Source organism: Botryllus schlosseri, unplaced genomic scaffold (genome assembly GCF_051294905.1).
Source record: "Botryllus schlosseri isolate E-star unplaced genomic scaffold, Bs_hap1 Bs18a, whole genome shotgun sequence".
Taxonomy (NCBI): domain Eukaryota; kingdom Metazoa; phylum Chordata; class Ascidiacea; order Stolidobranchia; family Styelidae; genus Botryllus; species Botryllus schlosseri.
Genome location: NW_027648627.1, coordinates 547,333 through 569,250, shown reverse-complemented (window position 1 = coordinate 569,250; position 21,918 = coordinate 547,333). Strand labels below are relative to the sequence as shown.

The 21,918-nt window shown below is 39.8% G+C and overlaps 3 protein-coding genes across 4 annotated transcripts; 1 reads left to right on the top strand and 2 right to left on the bottom strand.

The window, feature by feature from the left end:
• The first annotated feature begins 7,729 nt into the window (after positions 1-7,729).
• LOC145459823 (uncharacterized) lies at positions 7,730-13,431 on the top strand. 2 transcript variants are annotated; one of them, XM_080338352.1, is made up of 9 exons: positions 7,730-7,876; positions 8,685-8,788; positions 9,043-9,123; positions 9,190-9,456; positions 9,516-9,606; positions 9,672-9,748; positions 10,692-10,805; positions 11,779-11,886; positions 12,295-13,431. In XM_080338352.1, exons 1-8 carry the CDS (start codon positions 7,807-7,809, stop codon positions 11,857-11,859), a joined length of 885 nt encoding a protein of 294 aa, XP_080194478.1. In that variant the 5' UTR covers positions 7,730-7,806; the 3' UTR covers positions 11,860-11,886; positions 12,295-13,431. The 2 variants fall into 2 exon arrangements, with proteins under 2 accessions (XP_080194478.1, XP_080194477.1); XM_080338351.1 differs by having other exon boundaries at positions 7,742-7,876; positions 9,672-9,865; positions 12,295-13,429.
• Positions 13,432-16,862: 3,431 nt separating this feature from the next.
• Positions 16,863-18,123, bottom strand: LOC145459868 (serine/threonine/tyrosine-interacting protein A-like). The gene is made up of 3 exons (XM_080338387.1): positions 17,865-18,123; positions 17,265-17,315; positions 16,863-16,935 (listed from the first exon to the last, which is right to left on the bottom strand). Exons 1-3 carry the CDS (start codon positions 17,984-17,986, stop codon positions 16,905-16,907), a joined length of 204 nt encoding a protein of 67 aa, XP_080194513.1. The 5' UTR covers positions 17,987-18,123; the 3' UTR covers positions 16,863-16,904.
• A 746-nt stretch (positions 18,124-18,869) lies between these two features.
• On the bottom strand, positions 18,870-20,106 carry LOC145459867 (uncharacterized). The gene is made up of 2 exons (XM_080338386.1): positions 19,368-20,106; positions 18,870-19,304 (listed from the first exon to the last, which is right to left on the bottom strand). The coding sequence occupies exons 1-2, from the start codon at positions 20,058-20,060 to the stop codon at positions 19,053-19,055; spliced, it is 945 nt and encodes a 314-aa protein (XP_080194512.1). The 5' UTR covers positions 20,061-20,106; the 3' UTR covers positions 18,870-19,052.
• Between the last annotated feature and the right edge of the window lie 1,812 nt (positions 20,107-21,918).

Sequence of the window (21,918 nt, the reverse complement as noted above, 5' to 3'; positions counted from 1 at the left end):
AGCAATGGCTACTTTGGCAACATCTGCCCAAAATAACACACAAGGCAACATTCAAATACACGGAACGACAAGCCAAGTCTGACCCCGGGTGACCCAACGATATTGCCCGCACTCTCGACAGGCCAGACTTTTTATCGTTTCCAAGCGACAAATCAGCTTGCGCATAACTTGGAACGATGTAAAGAATTTTTAGACACCTTAAATAACTTGAAGGCATCATATTGGCCTTATAATAAAACCGGTAAATAAGCAATCAATACCAGGCAATATGTGACATAACTTTCGGGAATAATTGCAGACGACCCAGACCTGTTATCCACGCGTTACTACAGGGACTAGTGCCATTATCTCATATCGTAATCCAAGTATTTCCCCACAATTCACCGCCGCCCTCAGATCTCATAATCTCATAGAGTCATTGGAAGGGCTGCAAGCAAAGTCAAGCCCCGCAGTCACTGGACAACACAGATCGAGTCAACGATCAAAGTTGGGTGCAAAGCATCCGCAGGTCAGACTTCAAAAGCAGCCTGTTTCCTCTAGGCATGGTTGTCATCATCGGGCAAGCGGCAGTGTAGAAATAATAATCTAAGGGAACATTATTAGACATAAGGACTGTTCCAAACTGTTAAAGCTGTACCTGATGAGATACTTGGGATTATAACTTTGATAAAAAATGATACCGTGACTAGTGTAATTTCTAATCCACATCATAATGTGTTCTTCATGAATATGTCAAATTTCATGGTATTTCACAAGATAATCAACTATGTCCTGCATGAAACTTGATATATAGCTTGGGGATCAGGGTTGGGGGGAAGTTGTAATTTTTCAGTGAATACGCTTGATTAGAGGCATTTAATCAAGTACCATGCCAATGACCATCTCCAGTCAGTTCCTGTACTGAATCAAGTTGAACCAGAGTCATTGCGAATGACTTGACCTTAGACATTTGACTTGAGACTTCCTATAATATTATGCTGTAATTCAAGTCATACATTTTAGTATAGTCTTTCCCGGATGTCTAGCGGTAACGTCAAGTCGAGTTTAAGCTTGACTTTGGAAAACATTTCATGCTCAAATCGTGACGAATGGTCGATTTACAAACAAACAAACAAAAAGGATGTAAAATTGGTAAATTTCCGCACTAAAATTTGGCATCGTTACAACCTTGTAAATGAGTTTAATCAAGTTGAAATCGAGATTCAACTGCGATTGTTAACACTTTAGAGTCTCAACACTATGATTTGGTTTCGGACATTCTCAGCCTGACTAATAGACTCGGACTCGACTCGAATCAACACCGAAAACGCTAGGTTGACTTGCGACTCGCAAACCTTGTAATTCGGTAACAACAGCTCTAATTGGTGGTAATGGTAATCAATGATCCTACGAAACGCAAACCTGAACTGCAACCCTAAACCAATTATAAACACACAGCTTTCAAAAACAGCACTTCTTCGATGGCAGTCAGAGATCGAAAAGTGTTCACCATGAACACCAATGAATGTTTTCCGTGAACACGAATAAAAATTTATAAACGTCAAAATACATTGTTTTTGCGTTTGGAGAGGGTTAGGGTAAAAGTTGGGTTTTGGGTATCTCAAGATTAGGGTTGTAGTATTAGGGTGGGAAATTAGGGTTAGGTAAGGGGGATATTAGGGTTAGGTAAGAGGGGATATTAGGGTTGCGGGAGGGAGGATATTAGGGTTAGGGAAGGGGGATATTAGGGTTGCAGGAGGGAGGATATTAGGGTTGGGGGAGGGGAATATTAGGGTTGGTTGTTAGGGGGTATTAGGGTTGCGGGAGGGAGGATATTAGGGTTAGGGAAGGGGGATATTAGGGTTGGGGGAGGGGAATATTAGGGTTGGGGTTAGGGGGATATTAGGGTTGCGGGAGGGAAGATATTAGGGTTGGTGAGGGGGAGATTAGGGTTGTGTGAGAGGGGAAAATTAGGGTTGGGTTAGGGGGAAATTAGGATTGCGGGACGGAGGATATTAGGGTAGGGGTTTAGGTTAAAATTTGGGGTTAGATTACCCCTAACCGGGGTTTAACCCACCTCCAATCTCCCTTTCCCCAAACCCTAATATCCCCTCTCCCACAGCCCTAACATGCCCCTTTCCCCAACCCTAATCTTGAGATGCCCTACCCCAACTTTGACCCTAACCCACCTCCAATCCTAATATCCTGCTAACTCCTAACCCTAATATCCTCCCTCCCGCAACCCTAATCTTGGGATACCCTAACCCCAACTTTGACCCTAACCCACTTCCAATCTCCCTTTCCCCCACCCTAATATCCGTCCCTCCGAAGGCACAAAAAAACAAATTTATTTTGACGTTTATAAATTTTTATTCGTGTTCATGCAAAACATTCATTGGTGGTCATGGTGAACACTTTTCGATCTCTGACTGCCATCGAAGAAGCGCCTCAAAAGCTTCCAATATATCATGTTTCGCAGAGAACACAGTTGCGATCACATGAAACAACACCAATTTTTAAATATTTTTGGGGCAAAATAATTGGTGATGCTAAAGGACCAGTTATTGATTTGCAGGTCTGCAGGTCTGAATGCAGAGGTGGTCAGTAACGAAGTACTTCTACTTTTTCGAAGTACATGTTGAAGCATAAAAGCAAGTGTAGTAATGCCTTTAATTTCCGAAAATAAAACTACACAATATGGCATTTTTACGATTGTAGACTATCCTATAAAACTTCTCCGTATTGCTCTTCGACTAAACTACGGCCTTATAATAGGCTATGGGGGAGTGCGCCATACCATGATATTTTCTAAAACGTGCTGTTCGATTAAACAGAGGATTAGTATCGCATTTCCATATCAATACTATCATTTTCATCCCATGATGCGGACGAATGCTTATGCTGTCGAAAATTGAATACCTCCAGGTATGCATCAATATGAATCAAGCTCGGCTCCTTTCGCATAGTTCAACTTGCACCTTTTGACAATCACTGCGAACAAATCACGATCGTTTTCATAACTACTTACTTACTTGAGTAGATTTAAAGTCAGTTATTTCTACTTCTACTTCAAGTAGTTTTAGGTTGCTTATGGAAAAAGTACTTCTACTCGTACTTGAGTAGAGTTTTTCGTCGCTACTTCTACTTCTACTTGAGTAGCTTTCTTGACTACTTTGACCACCTCTGTCTGAATGTCAAAGTGACTTTTCAGCACAAAAAAGTCATAGAAGAACAATAAAACTTGCGTTGCAATATATTTTATGGTACTTGCAGTGGGCAAGTTAACATTTTTGAGTTAATTTTTAGTTTAATATATTGGTTCGTGAATGAATCATATTCAACAACAAAAAAAGCTGATTTGAATCAATTGATAGAATCAAACCTGTGTCACAGTCTCAACAGATCCGATATAAGTATCTGGATGGAGCAAAATATGTTCCAACTGTGTTTTCTCCTGATAAATCCTCTCCACGGACACGCCATCTTTTTTCGAGTCCGGCGTCTTTATCATCGGCTAGGGACACGAGAAAAATTGGTCAAGGCCGCGTATTTTTGCAATAGATAACACTTACCGAGGTCAGTTTCTGGATCTTGTCTTCTGAGTCCATGCCGCCTTCTTAGAGTTTTTATTCAACAATGTATAAATACTCAACTTATGTTAAATCAGGTATGTAGACCGATTGCAGACCGAAAATACTCGATTCGACACAATCCCGACCGCGAATTTTTGGCAACCACGAGGATAGACACCACTGTGATGCTAATAGCAAAGAATGTAGAAGGACAAGAAGTGCGAGGTCATTGTTACGTCACGGCATTGTAGCGAAGCGGCGTCCATTTTGGTCCTGAGAGAGAGAGAGAGATATGATATTCTTTCTCGCCTGCACCATCGAGATGCTTTGGCGACGGAGTTGCGATACGGCCCAATGAGGTCATCTAGTCTGCGCCGCCGTTTTTTTTTCTCCTCCATGCTATCCGTGATTGCTGAGCGCCTAGCAGGATAGCTGCGGATACCATTTTTCGAGTCTTTGGTATGACCCGGCCGGGGATCGAACCCACGACCTACCGCTCGAGAAGCCGGACGCATTACACTATCTCGCTGAAAGACCACAACAAACGACCTGAACCTGTTGGACTGCGGCAGCTCTTTCGGCGTTATTGACAGTGCTATTTATGGGATTACGCTTGGAAGCTTGGACATTTGACATCGACACCAAGGTGAATTTGTTTATATTTGTTGTCTGCTGGTCGTTTTTATTTCAGATCTACCCGGACTACCACAACAAAATGCCTTACTGTGCTGCACCGAATTGCGCATCCCGCGATGCTGTATACCGTTTTCCAGCGGATGAAGAGAGGAGGCGGAGATGGAAAATTAACTGCAGGCGAGATCAATGGACGCCAACACAGAGTTCTCGACTTTGCGAAGTTTGTTGCTATATTGAAATTTTGATTTAAAATAGCTTTTGATGAACTCAAGTAAACTCTAGAAACACTTCGAAGCCAATCAATTTGAAAGGAAGCGCATTGACGGTCGCGTGAAATTGAAGCCGAACGCAATCCCAACGTTATTCGATGTACCGAATCCCCCGCGTAAACTGGAAGGCACTCGGCGGATTCTCAAAAGATCAATACCGGTATCAACTGAAGGTACGAGATGACATTGCATACAGGTAGATAAAATTCGCCTGACCTATAAAATTATGTTGTCACAGAAACGGATTGCAATGATCGCGTGGATTTGCTTGATGAAATACAAATTGTCGGAGAATCACCGGTATAGGCCTACATTTCCTCTTTCACAGGATTTGCCGATATACCCAAGTCTGTACAATTAATCCCTTTATTTAGAATCTCAACCAAAAGGCTTCTTGCGAGGATTGTGCCCTGTTAAAGCAGGAGCTGGAGCTAGTAAGATTCAATATTGCCGATTGGTCCATAACTTTACGCAGCATAGCACCGACTAGGATGTAAAGTCACTCATCTTATCAATTGCAGCTCCAAGGCCAGTGTCGGGAGAAAGATGCAGAAATTGCGCGGTTGAAATCGCAGGTAATGCGAAATCTTTGTCAAATTCATTGTAGCCCTTTTTAAACGTTTCTAATAAACAACGAGAACCATATGATGCAAGATATCCAAATGTGACTACAACGGAATTGTACATAATTTACGATCATTTTGGTAGTTGAATATGAACTTCGATACCACGGAACGAATGGAGAAGGTAGTAGGAAGGTTTCTTAACGAGGATCAGATTCAAGTTTTGAAAAGAGAAGGGCAGGCCTCTGGATACAAATGGAGCGATGATACAATTATGTCAGCGCTGAAAATCAGGTTTTCATCTGGAAAACATGGGTAGATAACTAAAGGAGTTTTTTAGTCTTAGAGCGCCAACAGTATAACTGATCTTCAGATATGAATACTTGAGGAAATCCTCCTATCCTCTCCCGTCTTATCGCACGCTATGTGAACGGGTGGTATCGCTCAAGTTTGCTTCTGGAATCCAGTACATTGTCTTGGATTGGATTGCAAAAAAAGTAGACAGCCTGCATGACTGGGACAGGAACTGCATTTTAGCCCTGGATGAAATGCAGCTGTCCGAGAGCGTGGAATTCGACACCGGGTTGAAATCGTTCGTGGGGTACGTCAGCCCCGAGTTTAGGTCGGGCGAAAGAGAAAAATTCGCGTCTCACGCTTTGTGTTTCATGCTGAAAGGTCTCGCCACAAAGTGGAAGCAAGTAATAGGTATTTATAATACGCCTACTTGTGTTCAATCAAATGCGCATCCGAGGTAAATAGCATATTGATTTTAACAGCGTATTATTTCACGGGAAATTCGGTGTCTGGCGTGCAATTGTGGGAGGTAACAAAGATATTGATCAACGAGTTGGGTCGACGAGGAATGTTCGTCGCAGCTGTCGTAAGCGACATATGGCGCCATCCAATCAGGCAATGTGGCGATCTGCCAATATTAAAACCGGAAGGTTTGATGACGAAAGATTGGTAGAGTGCCATTGTCACTTTAACTTACTATACCAACGTTCTATTCAACCAGAAATCAAGTATCGTCAGTTGTTGATCATCCATACCTTGCTGGTGCGAAGTTATGTTTCTTGGCTGATGTCCCCCATCTTATAAAAAATTTACGCTCATCATTTTTGTCCAATGAGATTTATCTGCCTGAATACGCATTAACAATACCGAATGTCCCATTAACTTCCGCAAGGGTGGGTATGATATCCTGCACTCATCAATCTCATTTTAAACCAGCACAATCATCCCCGTAATTTAGGTTTCTTCATCTCACGTCGAGGCATTAATTGATTACCAGGAGGGTAAAGAACTTAAAATGGCACCAAAACTCACTCGCAAACACGTGAACCCAACAAAACTTGAAAAGATGAGAGTTTGCACCGCTGCTCAAGTGAGATAGCCTACATATTCGTCGTGATATTGCATTTATGGTGTATGCTATGCGTCCATTGGTTTTGCATACCATGTCATCTGTATTTCAGGTACTCAGTCACAGCACCGCGTCTGCTCTACGAGCAATGCACGCTTGCGGTGCTGTTGCCAAAGAGGCAGAGACAACGGCCTTTTTTTGCGAATTCTATAATAACTGGTTCGATGTGATGAATGCTCGAAAACCAGTAGAAGGTTTATTTGCCACTTCCGATGCAAAAATAAAATCACTCGAAATGGTACCTTGATATTTGGCAAAGCCGCGTCACAATTATCCTCTTATTGTAATATATCAAAGGCTATCAAAATGACTGGGGACCTCACATTTTCGAAGCAAGGATGGAAGCCAGTCCAGACCGGGATATTGATGTCCACACAAAGCGTGCTCTATCTCCATCACACGATGGTAATCGGAGGTGAGCTGAAATACCTCCTCACTGGCCGCCTCACGCAAGATGCCGTAGAGAATCTTTTTGCACAGGTATGCTATTGTGGGGTGTCATCTTTTCTGAGTTGAAGTAACAGAAATGTGCTTGACTTTAGCCTATATATTTTGCAGATAAGAAGTCGTGGTCAATCACACCCGAAGGCGATACAATTCCGCAATGCCTTGAAACTTATTTGCGTATCGCAGTACATGGGCAGCATCAGAGGGGAGAATTGTGAGCAAGATGATTCAGCGAATCTGATCAATTTTTTGAAATCGGTTGTGGACAACCACAAAAATCAAGAACGGGAGGGGCAGGAGAGACTCGAAGCGGAAGAAAATTTGAAATTACTGGCCGACGCATGTCTGGACGAAGGAGAATCGAACGCCCACTATTACGTTTGCGGCTGGGTTATGGCAAAAGAAATCACGCGTTCGGAGTGCGAGACTTGCCGCTCGCATTTTTCCGTACAAGAGCCGGTTCTCCGATCATCTAACATTTCTTCAAATTTAACAGTCATACGGTCCTACACGAAAGATGAAAATTTATCAATAGCAAATGAGGATGAATATTTAACCCACCCGACCCCGCCAATGCTCCGTTTTTTTCGAGTTATCGAAACAATTTTTCGCAGTAACATTCACTCTAAATTCCAAGCGTTACATTAAAACACAATATGACTTTTTTCCATCTCTCGAGATGCGTGAATGTGAAGTAAACACCGGCATAGCGAGAGAGCGATGTCTGTTTTCGCGTGAGTGACATAAAGGTGAGATAAATCGAACTCATTCCTCATTTTCCTCTTCTCGTAATATTACGTCACAAACGATGTGGTATTGCACGCTCGATGGTGTGACAATCGCGAGAAGAGTGAGAACGTTCACAGAATTTTCCGTTGAGTGAAGTTGGCTGCTAGAGTTATTTGTAGTTGGACGCCATGGATTTAAAATTGGCCGATTTTCTGCTAGGACACGGTATAGAGCAGAGACACATCGACTTATTGAACGGTAAGTGTTAAGTATATCGATCACAAAAATCATAGAAAGCTATATTAAGGTAGGTTCTCTTTGATAAGGTTATGCCAAATATAGCGCCATTTTACATGTAAACAGCTCGACTATTATTTGCTAACGTGCAGCAATGTTTCTTGGTGGATTGTACGCTTTAGATACAGATGGTACAGCCTACAACTGTTCTTTAATTTTGTGTTGTACCGGTAGCGTTGCATCATATGATACTTGCATCAACGTGCATACTTATGTATACATTTTACGAGAAGTGTAACGATTATGCCGAAAATATTTTTGTAATTTCTTGTTCTGCATCCAAGTATATATCCATCAAGAATTCTCAGCCTGTGATTCAAGGTTCCTACCACCATGTAAATCTTTATATTTGTACTTATTTTGTTCTAACATAAAAATGAAGTCATGTGCTGTTCTGGTGTAATGTACTGTAAAGACTGGTCTAGGTTCTTGTCAAAACAGCTACTCTGAATTAAATTGCGGAAAAGCGTTAAAACGTTTGTACAAACATCGGGGAGTATATTTTGCATATACCGCCGTTTCAATGTATTGCATTTCGAGTCCAAATTCAATGCATTTGCCGTAGAAAGTAGTGATGCTATTGAGTTTTGCAAATTTTCTGAGTTCACCTATCCATGGCCACAAATCAGTCACAAAATTGGTGACACACAGTATATTATTAGCAAGAATGTTGATCAGGTGTGGTGCTTTTGAAGCTTGTCCTGTTAAAGCTAGTGATGTGATTATTATTTCATACGTTTGGGACTAAACAGTATATATTTTCTTTCAGAAAATGAAGTATGTAGCTTGGCTGTTGGATTACTGGTGGATGATGATTTTATTAAAATGAATTTCAAAGTGGGTGTCATGCGTCGTTTGATGAGCCTGAGAGATGTGAGTATATTGTTTCCATATTCATAGCTACGAATTTTCCATTGTAGAAAGTGAGTGATATTTATCGTCTAATCTTGTCTTGCAGAAGTGGTTGACGTCTATCGAACACAGCGAGATCAATGTAGTATCTCATGTTCATGCTCCAAATATTGATTTTGAACATCCAATGACTTCTCAATCACAAGCTCTTGATGTGTGTAGAACTCATTAAAGTAATTATTGCATTCACCTTTACATGGAAGTATATTTTACAGAAAAGTGAACTCACTCAGATGGAAAGAGAAGTTAGTACGGAGGACTCGCCTGTCTTGCCTACATCAAGTACTTGCGTTTCGGTGCGAACATTTGCAGAACTATATTCCATAGAATGCTCGCATAAATTGAGTACTATCACATTTTAGGCGGAAGAAGTTCAAACAAATTCAGGAAGTAGTGAACCCGGAATCGCAACCACCAGCAGGAAAATGACATTACCCAAATTCAGTGCCCATGTTGCATGCGCATTGCAACATGGAAGAGTTGTCCATTGTATAAATGCTGTTGTGGAGGAGTGTGCATACCATGTCTTGTCACAAGGTGATATGACATCCAAAGGAGAATATTCCAAATTCTCGAGACTGCTTTGTCGAAAGTATACATGCCTACAATTTATTGGGCCTAATCACTGGGTAAGTGTATATTACAAGTTTCTCGACCTATAGTCATTTAACCAGTTTCTCAATTACAGACACATTTCCCGAAAAAACTCTCACAAAAGATACGAAACATTCGTCACAGGAAAAAGAAAACGATCAAGATACCATTATACACAATCGAAGGTAGCATCTATCATGGTCTCAATCAGTTCCTTGTTTTCGTAACCCTTGGGTCATATTTCCTCAAGGCGTTGGCCAAACAGAGTTTGGGAACGAAGCAAGTCTGATGAAAGAGTATACAAAACATACTCCGGACTGGGCAAAGGTCAGCGTTCTGTTTCGAAAATTGCATCGCTCGCGCCGCGATGTATTGGCAGAAATGACAACACAAAGTGTACGAGAAATACTAAGGAAATTTCCATATCTTTTCAATGTGAAACTAGTGAGTATGTTAACTCTTGGAAAAAATGTACTCAATTTACTCTCATTTTCAGTGATTACGTGGTAACTAGGGCAAGTTTTTGTTGCATTAAAATCGCGAGAAAGTTGCATTTAATTTTGACAAAAGTTGCAGTAAAAAGTTGCATATAAAATTTTTGTTGGATTATTAAGGTACGAGATACTCGAAAGGCTCAGTTGTAAAATCTAGTTCCTGCACAGCTGTCAAATTTGTTATATCGCCATTTGGCGGTCTGACAAAACCGCCCAAAATTACATTTTATCCCGGCACACAGCAAGAAAATTATGTAATGCGGGAATACCAGAAGAAGTGGACCCAGTGGAAATGTAATTTTCAGCGGTCTCGCCTGGGCGTTCGTGAAATGGGAAAACTATTTCAAATTTAAACGACAGAATAAATAAAGCAATCTATTTACATATTATTCGGGCAACGTTGTGCTTGGCAGGGGGAGTTGAACTTCTCTCCATTGTGTCATAGATAACACTGAGATGCAGCTAACCTATCATATGGCTCTTCGTTATGCAAACCCAAGGGAGTAGAACAATACTAAAAATAGTTTATAGCATGGTTACTAAATCACTCCTTTACATTTTTACGCAATATTTGATAAAAGTTGCAGTAAAAATTGGCTATAAAAATAGAGAAAATCTTCACTATAAAATCTCTCCAAACAGCTTAAAACACCATGGTACGTAGATTATGAGTATCTGCGAAGCTGTCGGAAGCTGTAAAAAAGTTGCAAAAGTTGCAAAAACTTGCCCGAGTGATAACTGATGATAACATAGTAACGCCCTTTTTCAATGTTCAGATCCGAGAAGAATTCGAGCTTTTGACATCGTGCTCGACAGCAGAAATCATACAGCGCTACCGCACTATGCTTTCCACCGTGGATACAATGATTGGTGCAATGTCTGGAGAAACGGTCAGTACCGTATACTAGATCATTTACCATTCACCTACCTACTGTCGAGTCATTTTCAATTCACCACCGAGTCAAGTTCAAGTCATCGAGCAGAGGGTCGAGTCCGAGTCATGGTATTATGACTTAAGTCTGAGTCCAAGTCATTGTTTTGACTGCTGAGTTTCCAGTTGAGGTCTTGTTAAACCCAATTTTTATACCTGTTTGTTGATATCGAATGGTTCGCATTTATAACATACTAATTTTCCCCACTTTTAGGACTTTCTAGTCACATTTTCAAGTACCAGTACCAATAGACAAAACCCGAATAGTGTAGTTACCTTACTATTCTTCGAAATTACAATGAAGTCTTGGCCGGTTAAGTCTCGAGTCATGTGACCTGGTTCGAGTCATGTGCAATGACTCGAGTCCAAGTCAAGATACACAGATTGACTCAAGTCGGGTCATTTCCGTATTTTGAGAAAATGAGTCGAGTCATCAGAAAATTGTAACTCGAATCGGACTAGAGTCATTACAACCCTCTGTTAAACTAACCTGATTTAAACCCAGCTATATGGATGGAATCGGTATAATTTGCCTCTTTTCCACCCATGGAATTACATTGTAGTTCTTCATAATTACACATGAAAAAGTTTGCCAGGTAATATACGCGGAGTAGTATCAAACTTACTGCCATTTACGCTTCGCCATTAACTTTTATCTCGACGCTAGTAATATGTGCAAGAGCTCGTCGCCGATAAATATCTGAAGAAGTCTATCAGCAGTAGAAGTAAAGTTAATGTGAGCTGCATACGGCTCTGAGAGTCGCAGTTGGGAATCGCTGGTCTAAAAAGTTTGTGATCCTCTGATTTAGATCAAGTCAAGAAAACCGTAGCTAATATTTCCACTTATTACAATTGTATCAACCAAGTTATCCATTAAGATACATGGAGTTATGCACGTGACCTAATCATAACATTAAAATGATATTTTCCAGGAAGAAGATGAAAGTAAAGAGGTGAAAGGTCTCCTATTCCTCCAAAAAGAATTGACGGATAAGCGCTTAAAATCAACATAAAAGTTGCTCACTATTGCAGTACAGCAGGTAATTATAGGTTAAACATTTTGAGCCATGACATCTTGCTGAGTATTGTGGGTGAGAGGGCTGTCCAGAGGTGGTCCAAGTAGTCAGCCATGCTACAACAGTAGAATGGAGGAAATGCCGTAAATTTCACCGACCTTTTCAATTGCAAGGTGCATCATTGTGACTAATGCCCAAGGCAGAACCTTCTTGAGTATACGGAAAAAGTTAAAGTACTTCGTTACTGATGTTACTCTTAGCGTGCCATCAGTTAGTGTTAACTGTGTGTAAATAAGTCAGATCTCCAAGTTCTATTCTTATTAGCCAGTCTCTCAGCAATCTAGTTTGGTAATGGTGGTCATGATTTGATATTTTGACAACAGATAATATTGAACGCATTATTGAATGACTCATACCTTCTTATTGTTTCAGGCACGTGATGTTAAAGTTGAATACCTAAAACTGGACCCACCGCACCTACTTATCGCCATCCATGATTCGGGAGTTCATCAGGGATGGGTGTTGGTGGATGATACCCTGCACAAAAGATCAAGGAATCCCAGGCATGGTCATTGACCTGATGTCTTGTTACTATGCCTGGGACCTTAAATATCCATAATCATTTATGATCCTCGGATTTATTCAAAAGACACTTATCGGAGACAAAAAAAACGACTTTTTCAAATCGGCAAAGTACGTCGAATTTGAAAAAAAATACCGTGAGGCCTGTTTGTGAGAATTCAGATTATCCAATGGTATAGACAGACTTGGACAACTATATAATTCTAGAAATTATACAAAACGGAGTGAAATCTTTCTCTGCTCCAATTTCAATTCTAATCCAATTTTGGAAATGCTTCTCAGCTCTAATTATAATTATATTTGAACTAATTTCTGGTTTACCTGAAATTGCTGTAGGAGAAGAGCTGTATAGTTCGAAACCAGCTTTCTGAGACAGACATTTTCCATTCTAATGCTTAGGAGAATAAAACCTGACTTGATGTGTACTGATCTTGACTGAGTTTCAAAGTTTTACACTAATAAGGTAATTAATTATAATCTAATTTGAAGAAAGAAAAGTCTTTATAAATAATGCCAATTCAAATCCAACATTTGAAAAAACAGTAGTAGATATAATTTTAATTCTAGTCCTATTCAGAAATACTAGCTATAATTCCAACTGTTTGAAAAAAACTAGTTCTAATTTTAATTGTTGTCTAGTATTGAAAAAAGCTGTGTATGCATAATTCGAAACTAATCTCAAAAAGTTGAAAATTTTCTAGTTGTCAGACTCTGGCTGTAGGGTTTGTAATAATGGCAATGTTGCCTAACATTCGAGCATAGATGCATTGTAGAATGACAGCCTAGCAAGCAGCACTTGAGCAGGTGTCTTGATGATTCGAAAATTATCCTAAATCTAACACAATTACCAAACACAAGCCTTAACCTACATGCTCAAGTGTTTGAATCCCTCATGTCAGGTGTCGTCTCCTATTATGTCGCTTGCTCATCATATGTCCGCGTAACGTTTGTAATGTCATTGCACGTTCCACCTATATGTTTCAAATGAGTTGGTGCTTTTTGCAATAAAATTCATTTTCATTTCAAGTTTTGCGTCATTTTTGAACACGTCAGGGTTAGTTGTTTTCATTTCGAGCTCTGTGGCAATATTAAATACGACATCGTTACCTAAAACGCAAAAAAGGGTGACACGCAAAACGAAACGCAATCAGGCGGTAAAAATCGACTCACTTTTGGCGTTTTGTTTTCCGTCTCATAAACGCCAATGAAATTTAGAGTGTTGATGTCGCGCGGTTCGAAAACTCACCCGACCAGTTTATATTTGAAAAACTTCCGAAACAAAACGATTTCCCGCCGTGTCATGCTGATGTCGCCTTTTCTAGAATGGCGCACCGATATATTCAACTAAGACTGCATGCATATGCAAGAAATGTATCGGGGAAATCAAATGCACACAGTCATGCAGGTAAATTGGCCACACGTTCAAATATCAAGTGAGAAAACATATACCTTGAACACTACCATATAAATTACCGCTTTTCTACTGTCTAGGACCTGATTTTTTTCAACTACTACTGATAATACTTTTCGCTATACTTTTTCGGCTACTATTTCTACCATGGTTTACTAAATCTAGTAATGTCATATATTTATTGTTCTTTCATTCCAAGTGTTCCTTTGTGAGTGTTTTTGAAATTGCTGCCATTCGACATTACATATATATATATATCATTTTTATTTAGTATATATAACAATTATTATTATATTATTAATATTGTATTATTTTTGCTCCATTCCTACCGTTCTTTTGTTATTGTTGTTGAAATAGTTGTCAATATATTCGACACCAAATCTATATATTACATATATAGACACATACTTGTTACTTATATTATATTATCATTATTGTAATATTTTTATGGTCACATGTTTATTATGACTTTAGTCCTACTGTACCTTTGTTAGCGTTATGATGCCTTTATATTCGAAATAATTTACATGATTGTTGTTTATGTTATATTGCAATACTTTTAAATTTATTTATCACAACATCTATTGTAATATCACATTTAATATTACTCAAACACTAAATGTATTATTGTAGTGGGTGTTGTGATGAAACAAATCTTCAACTTATTCTAACGAACCTGCTTTTTAATTTGGGTTTATTTTCTGGTTAGGGTTCGTTTCAGAATATTTATAAGATTATAAATTAAACACTATTACTTGGATTTTCTGAATAAAGGGGGAGAAATCGTTCGAAAAGTCAATTTCAATAGAACCGAAGAGCGGCGCAATAGGCAAATTAACGATAGACGGCTGCAGCTTCAGGACCAAAATGGCGGACGCCCTACGTAACAATGAAATGACGACACAATGACCTCGCACTTCTTGTCCTTCTACATTCTTTGGCTAATAGCACATCAGCAGAAATATCATGACCGGGTGAATCATTGTGAATGTACATGGACAACATGATTTATTTTGGTCTATAAAATTTAGGAATAACTGGAATATGTGTTGCCAGATTTCGAAATTCCCAGAAAAACCGGTTGCCAGCTCTTAATATTTAGAGATGGTCAACAAAAAGGATCCTATTCCGGCAAATATACATGCAAATGCCTACATTTTACCAATAAAACCAAAAAATCAGATTCACCCCCTTGCGGGCCCAAAGGCAGGCGTAACTACATATTGCTACAAGTCGAGAGGAGTATCCCAAGATTACCCCCCAAAATATTTCAGCCTTCGGAACACAATAGGGGACCCACCAGAATCCAATGAAAATGGATCATTTTCAGGAAATAGACATACCAGTATTGATATTATAACGGAATTACAAACCTAATTTTCACTACCCTGCGGCGTCAAAGGCGTAACTACATTATGCTACAAGTCGAGAGGAGTATCCCAACATTACCCAAAAAAATATTTCAACCTTCGGAACACAATAGGGGACCCACCAGAATCCGATGAAATGGATCATTTTTCAGGAAATAGACATACCAGTATTGGTATTATAACGGAATTCCAAAAATCATTTTCACTACCTTGCGGCGTCAAAGGCGTAACTACATTATGCTACAAGTCGAGGGGAATATTCCCTCTAAATCAGGGGTCGCCAACGCGAAACGGGTCGCGGGCCACTTTCAAAATTTCGTGGATCTCGAGATAAAACAGGCCACACAGTTTAACAACCCGTTTCTAATACTTTATGGCAGTACGACGCCGTGTTCTTTAACATGGGCGACGGGCATAGTTCCCACAAAAGAAATATAATTTTTATTAAAAAATATCACTTTCTTCACTTTCGTTCTATTTTGAACTATGAGCTGCGCACAATACCTGACAACACTTTTCAGCGACTAAACAATCGATATGGGGGTTACCCCAGGCCAGTGATTCCCGATAGGGTTGGTGCTCTCGCTTTACAAATGGGAAAAAACGTTTGCAAATGGGCAAGGATTTACTTTACAAATAGGCAAGAAAGTTTGCAAATGGGAAAGTATTTACTTTGCAAATGGCCAAGAAGTTTGCAAATGGGCAAGGATTGATTTCACTTTGCAAATGGCCAAGAACGGTCAAAAATCACGACTTTTCATTGTATCGCATTTGTTGTGGTGTATTGAATTGATAAAATTGCTAATAAACCAATGATGATGGGTGGGGTCATCAGCACCCTCAGTTGAGCAAGAGCCAGATGGGTCCTCTCCCGCAAATTCGGCGAAATCCAAATCCAAATTAAAAAATCTAGATCTTCATCCAAAACTGACGTCAGTTAGTTCGTGTTACCATGTGATAAAATTGCTAATAAACCAATGATGATGGGTGGGGTCAGTCAGTCAGTCAGGTTTATTAATATTTTCATCGTTTCAAAACATCACAAGATTGCGATACAATGAAAACTTTCTTGCCCATTTGTAAAGTAAATCCTTGCCCATTTGCAAACTTTTTTTCCCATTTGTAAAGCGAGAGCACCAACCCTTCTCCCACAGTCGACATACGCAATCCCGTTTCTGTACTCAAGCATATCCCGCGACGGACTGATTTCGCCGGGAAACTATCTTATAGCGTTAAGGGGCGTGGCAGTTTCCAATCATTGTATATATATCATTGATTTTAAACTTTTTTAAATTTAGCAACGATGATGATATTTTTCGGAGTATTTGTATTTCCTTCATAAAATCGTTTTCCTTTTAGTGTAACTATGAATGTTGCCCATGTTGAGAGTTTTAGTGACGTGCTTGTTATAGGCCTACTCCGCCTACTGCTCAGTCTATTATGTCTAGATATTGTATTCATGCGGCCCACATGAAATGTGTCTAGCGATCTGATTTGAGTTCGCAACCCCTGCCCAGGCTCAGACAGCCGTCTAATTTTCTAGACTGCTCCTTGTCGTTTCGACACATATTACTATCTTTTTACTGTAAGCAGTCTTGTGGTGTTTTGAAATGATGAAAATATTATCAAATTGATACCTTCAATTGATGAATGAAGCTGACGTTGATCATTAGGCAATTTCATCTTTCCTTCAAAACTTTGTTCGCCTGTCTGATACTCGAAAATTAACGATACAACGTTTGCACATACAACTATCAGTAGACACCAGAGGTGGTCATTAACGAAGTACTTCTACTTTTTGAAGTACTTGAAGTAGATTTTGTCTACTCACACTACTTTCTAAGTAGTTATGATTTCAGACTACTTCTACTTCTACTTGGCAGTTTTTAGTTTCGTAGGCAAAAATAGGTGTAGATTACTTACTTACTTGTGAACCACCACTACTACTTATACTTGAGTAGAAATTTCAGCGATACTTCTACTTCTACTTGAGTAGCGACGATGACTACTTTGACCACCTCTGGTAGACACCCACTCACTCAAAAGTCAGCCCGTGAGATTCCATGATATACGCGATCACCAGCGCAGCACTATAAGAAGAACAGCGCATCACACTAACGGAGTGAAGTAGGCAGCACCTGTAAATGCCGATCGTACAAGAATAATGAAAAAATCGATCGCCTATGTGATTTCATTTCATGGTATTCAAGCATCAATAATTACATTGTCGAACTTCTTGAAGGTACAGAACCTCAATATGCAATTGACTAGTATATTCATATTGAAATGAGCCTGGATATTTTCGGCTGACACTCGTCAGGGGTTAGCAGCTGAAGCCCCCATTTCGCCCCAATTTCATCCAAGTGCCGTCATATTTTGTGGTACGATTGTTGATATACAATGTTCTTTCCAATTCTCTATTAGTTGCTGACGATTACCCCTGACGAGTGCCGGGAACATTTGGGTTCATTTCAATATGAATATACCATACAATTATAATGTCTTGAGTCAAGATAGGGAAAGTACAAATTTGTGGCTCTGATGTGACCTGAAAGAAAGTATCCCTAGTTCTACACCACATTTACAGGAAGCAGGAAGTAGATTGAAACCAAAATGAAAGTGTAGACACATTTCAAAACCTTCTTGACATTCCAGTGAGGCCGTGGATCAGTATTTTTCTACCCGACTCCAATGATAACTTGATGAAGTCTCTCGCTTCTGGAAATTTGTTGATGATGCTCTCGGTTGGATGGTCGCGCATCTCGATAACCTTATATCTAAATGATTCAGTGCTTGATCTATTCTGGTATCATGATTAAAGGCAGACCGGCCATCTCTTGCTGATAATAACCATTCAATATCATACTTTGAAAGTAAAATCGGTATTGGAAGTCGGAGGTAAAAAGATCTTAATGGAGTAGTATAATATCCGACTGTTAAAATACAATAGTGTTATATTGAAGTAATTGATGAATTTTTAATAGCTTTCAGAAGTTACAGGTGTCCATCCACACTTACGCAGTCTTTATATAGCTTATTTCATATCCAACCAAATACGTCCTTCTTTTAGGTTTTGTCAACCATTTTCAAGAAATCGAAAAGGTCCTCCGAGGACACCCAGTGACCCAGATGTCCTCCTTTATAGCTTTGACAGCTAGGCAATTGCGCAGGCACAACTAAAAACGCCGTAAATGGCGCGAAAACTGAATTTTGAAGGGGAAGAAAAACCGACGTGGGAGCGGGTCATCCCCGAGTTGATATGAAAGAATTATTTTCAAATTCCCCGTTTTCTCATTCAAGATATGGTAACCTTACACGAATGCTCACAAGTTCCGGAAATGCGCCTCAAGCTAGTTGCCATATCTTTTGAATATCGTATGAATATATCGGAGTTATCTGTAAAGGTGCTGGTTATCAGTGTTTACAGTATCTTCTCAAAAATTCAATATCGACCAGGCTGGACACAAATTTCTGAATCACGGGAATAGATTCTTCAATACATAAGGAAACTGAAATATAAACGCCCTGAAAATTTCTGTTAATGTTCTATCCACTGCAAACACAGACCTATTTTTGTGTGCGTTGACTGGGAATTTGAACAGGCAAGTTGCCGCCTTTGCACAGAAGTCAGGTGCGACAACATCGACTCTTAACTAATTTTAATTCCTGCGACAGTCAACACAAACTAAATACATTGTCAAACCAGAAGTAAAAAAGCAGCCGATCCCACCGCCAAAGCAAGGTGAAAAACAGTAATGAAAATGCAGGGGTTCTTAATCCAGAATCTGCTGACTAGCTTTAATGGAGGCGTGGAAGGCCAGTGGCGATCATACAATCTCCAATTCTTTCTCCTCCATTTTAATCTGACGTGTGTTTGCGTCATCCTGAAATTGTGCAAGCTGATGTTTGAGACTGTTATTTTCGTCTTCCAATTGTTGACGACACTCATCACTTTCTTCCATCAAAGATTTGATTAAATCTTTCCCATCTTCAATTTGAAGTAAAAGCTGTTGCGTATCGTAATCTTTACATACACTCGACCTACGGCTGCGTCGTTTCAAACCTTCAATTTCCTTTTCCTGCCGTTTATTGACCAGTTTTAAATTAGTAATCTCCAACTGAAGCTTTGTCTGCGCACTTACCGCAGAGCCATGAAATTCCGCTCGCAGATTTTCAAGTTCTTTCTCATGTTCGACCTTCAAAGTCGCCAGCCTGTCTTCATTCCGTTGCTTAAGTTCACGTAGGTTGTTTCCAGACATCATTTCCATTAGTTCTTGCTTTGAATTTTGTTCATCGGTCATTCTAGCGATTGCGCCTTCCACAAGTTCGTCACGTTCCTCCTTCATTTCATGCATTATTTTCCGTTGGAAACGGTGGGCCTTCTCTTGTATTTCATCCCATCTTCTATTATTGTCAATCTCTATTGCTTCGATCTTTGCTTCTGCTTTTTTCTGTTCAGTAATCTTCGCGTCATATAGCTTTTTGTACTCGGATTTCAAATATTCGATAACGTTCAAGTGTTTTTGACGTTCAAGCTTCCAATACCCAATGTCGCACTCGATATCTTCATCCTCCGCATCCGATTCGGAATCATATTCGGAATCATATTCGGATTCCTCGTCATCATTTTCAAGCACCGTGACTTCGTTGCCTTCGGCGGGAGGCGTTTTAACCCAATCCGTTGTCATTCGAGACGATTTGACTTTTGCGAAAAAATCGTCGTCCGTAATCTCAGTCTTACACTTGGTACCACGTTTCGTGTCTTCGATTCTTTTTACGTCACGCGCCTCCTCGGCATCGATTCTTGATACCAAAGGCACGGGAATAGCAGTCATTTCAAACTTAACGTAACTACGCAATGTCTGCCAAAACGGGAACGGAGAACCCAAGTTAATAAGTGGGAGTATGTAAAAGCATCTAGGACGGGGATACTAATTTTAGCAAGGGTCCAGTTTTAAAAGCTTGAAATTGGGTCAGGTCCGTTATGACTCTCATGGAATGATTCACAGTCATACATACAAATGTAATACAGTACAACTCGGAGGTTGCAATGAAGTCGCAAGGTTTTGAGTCACAAGTCAATTGGACTATTAAAGTTTTGACTAGAGTCATTTTCAATTCACCAACAAGTCAAGTTCAAGTCAGGGAGGAACGGGTCCAAGTCCGAGTCTTAGTCATAGTGTTTACTGTTCAGTACCGCATTCAAGTCAAGTTTATCTCACTTAATTGTGAAACTCGTGGGTGATATCGAAGGCCTTGGATTCATAATAAACGAATTTCGCACACTCTGAACATGTTTAGCCTAATCAAACAAATAAAAGACAGTTCCTTGGTACATTTCTCAATTACCGACTTGACATATGAGACTTGAAGCAAGTCATAAAAATGTGTCGACTCAGCGCACAAATTGCCTCTCGAGAGTCAACGAGTCATTACAATCCTGGAATAAGTGTATACATATAAACAAGGTAAAGTGTTATTAGCAAATTCAATAAGGGAACATATTTATTGTTCTATTAGTCACTACCAGCAGAAGACTTGTCTATTTCTATTTCCTGCTTGCTATCTAAATTCTGGTTAAGAGGGGACAGCGAGTCTATGTGGCAGCAGTGAAGATTCTCACAGTCATACAGATATGCAAAACCTAATCTTAGTAAAGTTTATGTTTGTAAAGCGGTTAAACAAAAGAAGAACACTGCAAATTGTTTTAGGTTCAACGAAAAGGGTTTCGGTTTTGTTAAAAAACATTGTAGACATATCGTAGTCGTTTCGACACCTTCCTATTTTTCCATCCTAACTCAATCTTGGGATGTATTGATCTGATGAAACAGATATGGTCCAGATTCAAAACTGAAAGTCCACATTTGGACTAGGATCAGTTAGTTTAGCAATTTATTACATAGATATATTAGGTTGACCATATTTGAAGCAGGGCTTTGGAGCCGGAGCCCCGGAGCCGTGCATTTTCACCGGAGCTGGAGCCGGCGTTCACTTTTTACAGCCATAGGATTTAAATTTCACCGAATATAGTTTATGCGCTATATTCCCACGGATGCGCAGATAGGCAGTGGACTGTATGACACCAATCTCTTCAACTTTAGGAAGCTTCGTATTCGACCCCCTATTTTAGCTGATTCTAATAAAATTTGTAGCATGTAGCTTAGGGTCGCCAAATCCAATCGACGTCGCGGGCCAGACTCGGACATTTAGATCACTCACTGGCCCGACCAGTCAAATGATTACACAATATTACCATCTTCACAAAATGTTCACCCTTCCACACTCTCAGAATCGGGCGTCAGTGTCCGCGACCCGCCCCCGACGACGACCAGAAATCACAACACCGCCGCCAGCTTTTGTTAATATCAAATCATAGTTCACTATTATTAGTCTGAGAATATGAAATGCTCGCACGGCAACCTTCTCTCGTTTCGCACTATACTGTTCTGTGAAATTTTCAGTAAAACCAAAAATTAAATTAGTATTAGACAGGGATATCTAGAAACTAGATATCCCTGGTAGATATCCCTGGTATTAGACTACCAGCGTCTCGTTCTATTTAGTCTAATATGAGCTTCCCCACAAGATCAAGTTTTACGAGAAAATATTTTCCAGCAAAGTCTATGTCTAGCTAACTCCCGACATTGATTATTTAGTCGTTAAAAAGTGTTGGGTGGCGTGAGCAGCTACTAG

Bases quoted from the DNA above. Each gene is read 5' to 3' on its own strand.
- LOC145459823 (XM_080338351.1), top strand. From the start codon at position 7,807: ATGGATTTAAAATTGGCCGATTTTCTGCTAGGACACGGTATAGAGCAG. The intron at 9,866-10,691 runs GTGAGTATGTTA...TTCAATGTTCAG, and splicing joins ATCTTTTCAATGTGAAACTA to ATCCGAGAAGAATTCGAGCT. The intron at 10,806-11,778 runs GTCAGTACCGTA...GATATTTTCCAG, and splicing joins GTGCAATGTCTGGAGAAACG to GAAGAAGATGAAAGTAAAGA.
- LOC145459868 (XM_080338387.1), bottom strand. From the start codon at position 17,986: ATGCGCGACCATCCAACCGAGAGCATCATCAACAAATTTCCAGAAGCG. The intron at 17,316-17,864 runs GTTTTGAAATGT...TTCTTCTTATAG, and splicing joins CTCACTGGAATGTCAAGAAG to TGCTGCGCTGGTGATCGCGT. The intron at 16,936-17,264 runs GTGAGTGGGTGT...TTCGAGTATCAG, and splicing joins TCTCACGGGCTGACTTTTGA to ACAGGCGAACAAAGTTTTGA.
- LOC145459867 (XM_080338386.1), bottom strand. From the start codon at position 20,060: ATGACTGCTATTCCCGTGCCTTTGGTATCAAGAATCGATGCCGAGGAG. The intron at 19,305-19,367 runs GTAAGTGCGCAG...AATAAACGGCAG, and splicing joins CGGAATTTCATGGCTCTGCG to GAAAAGGAAATTGAAGGTTT.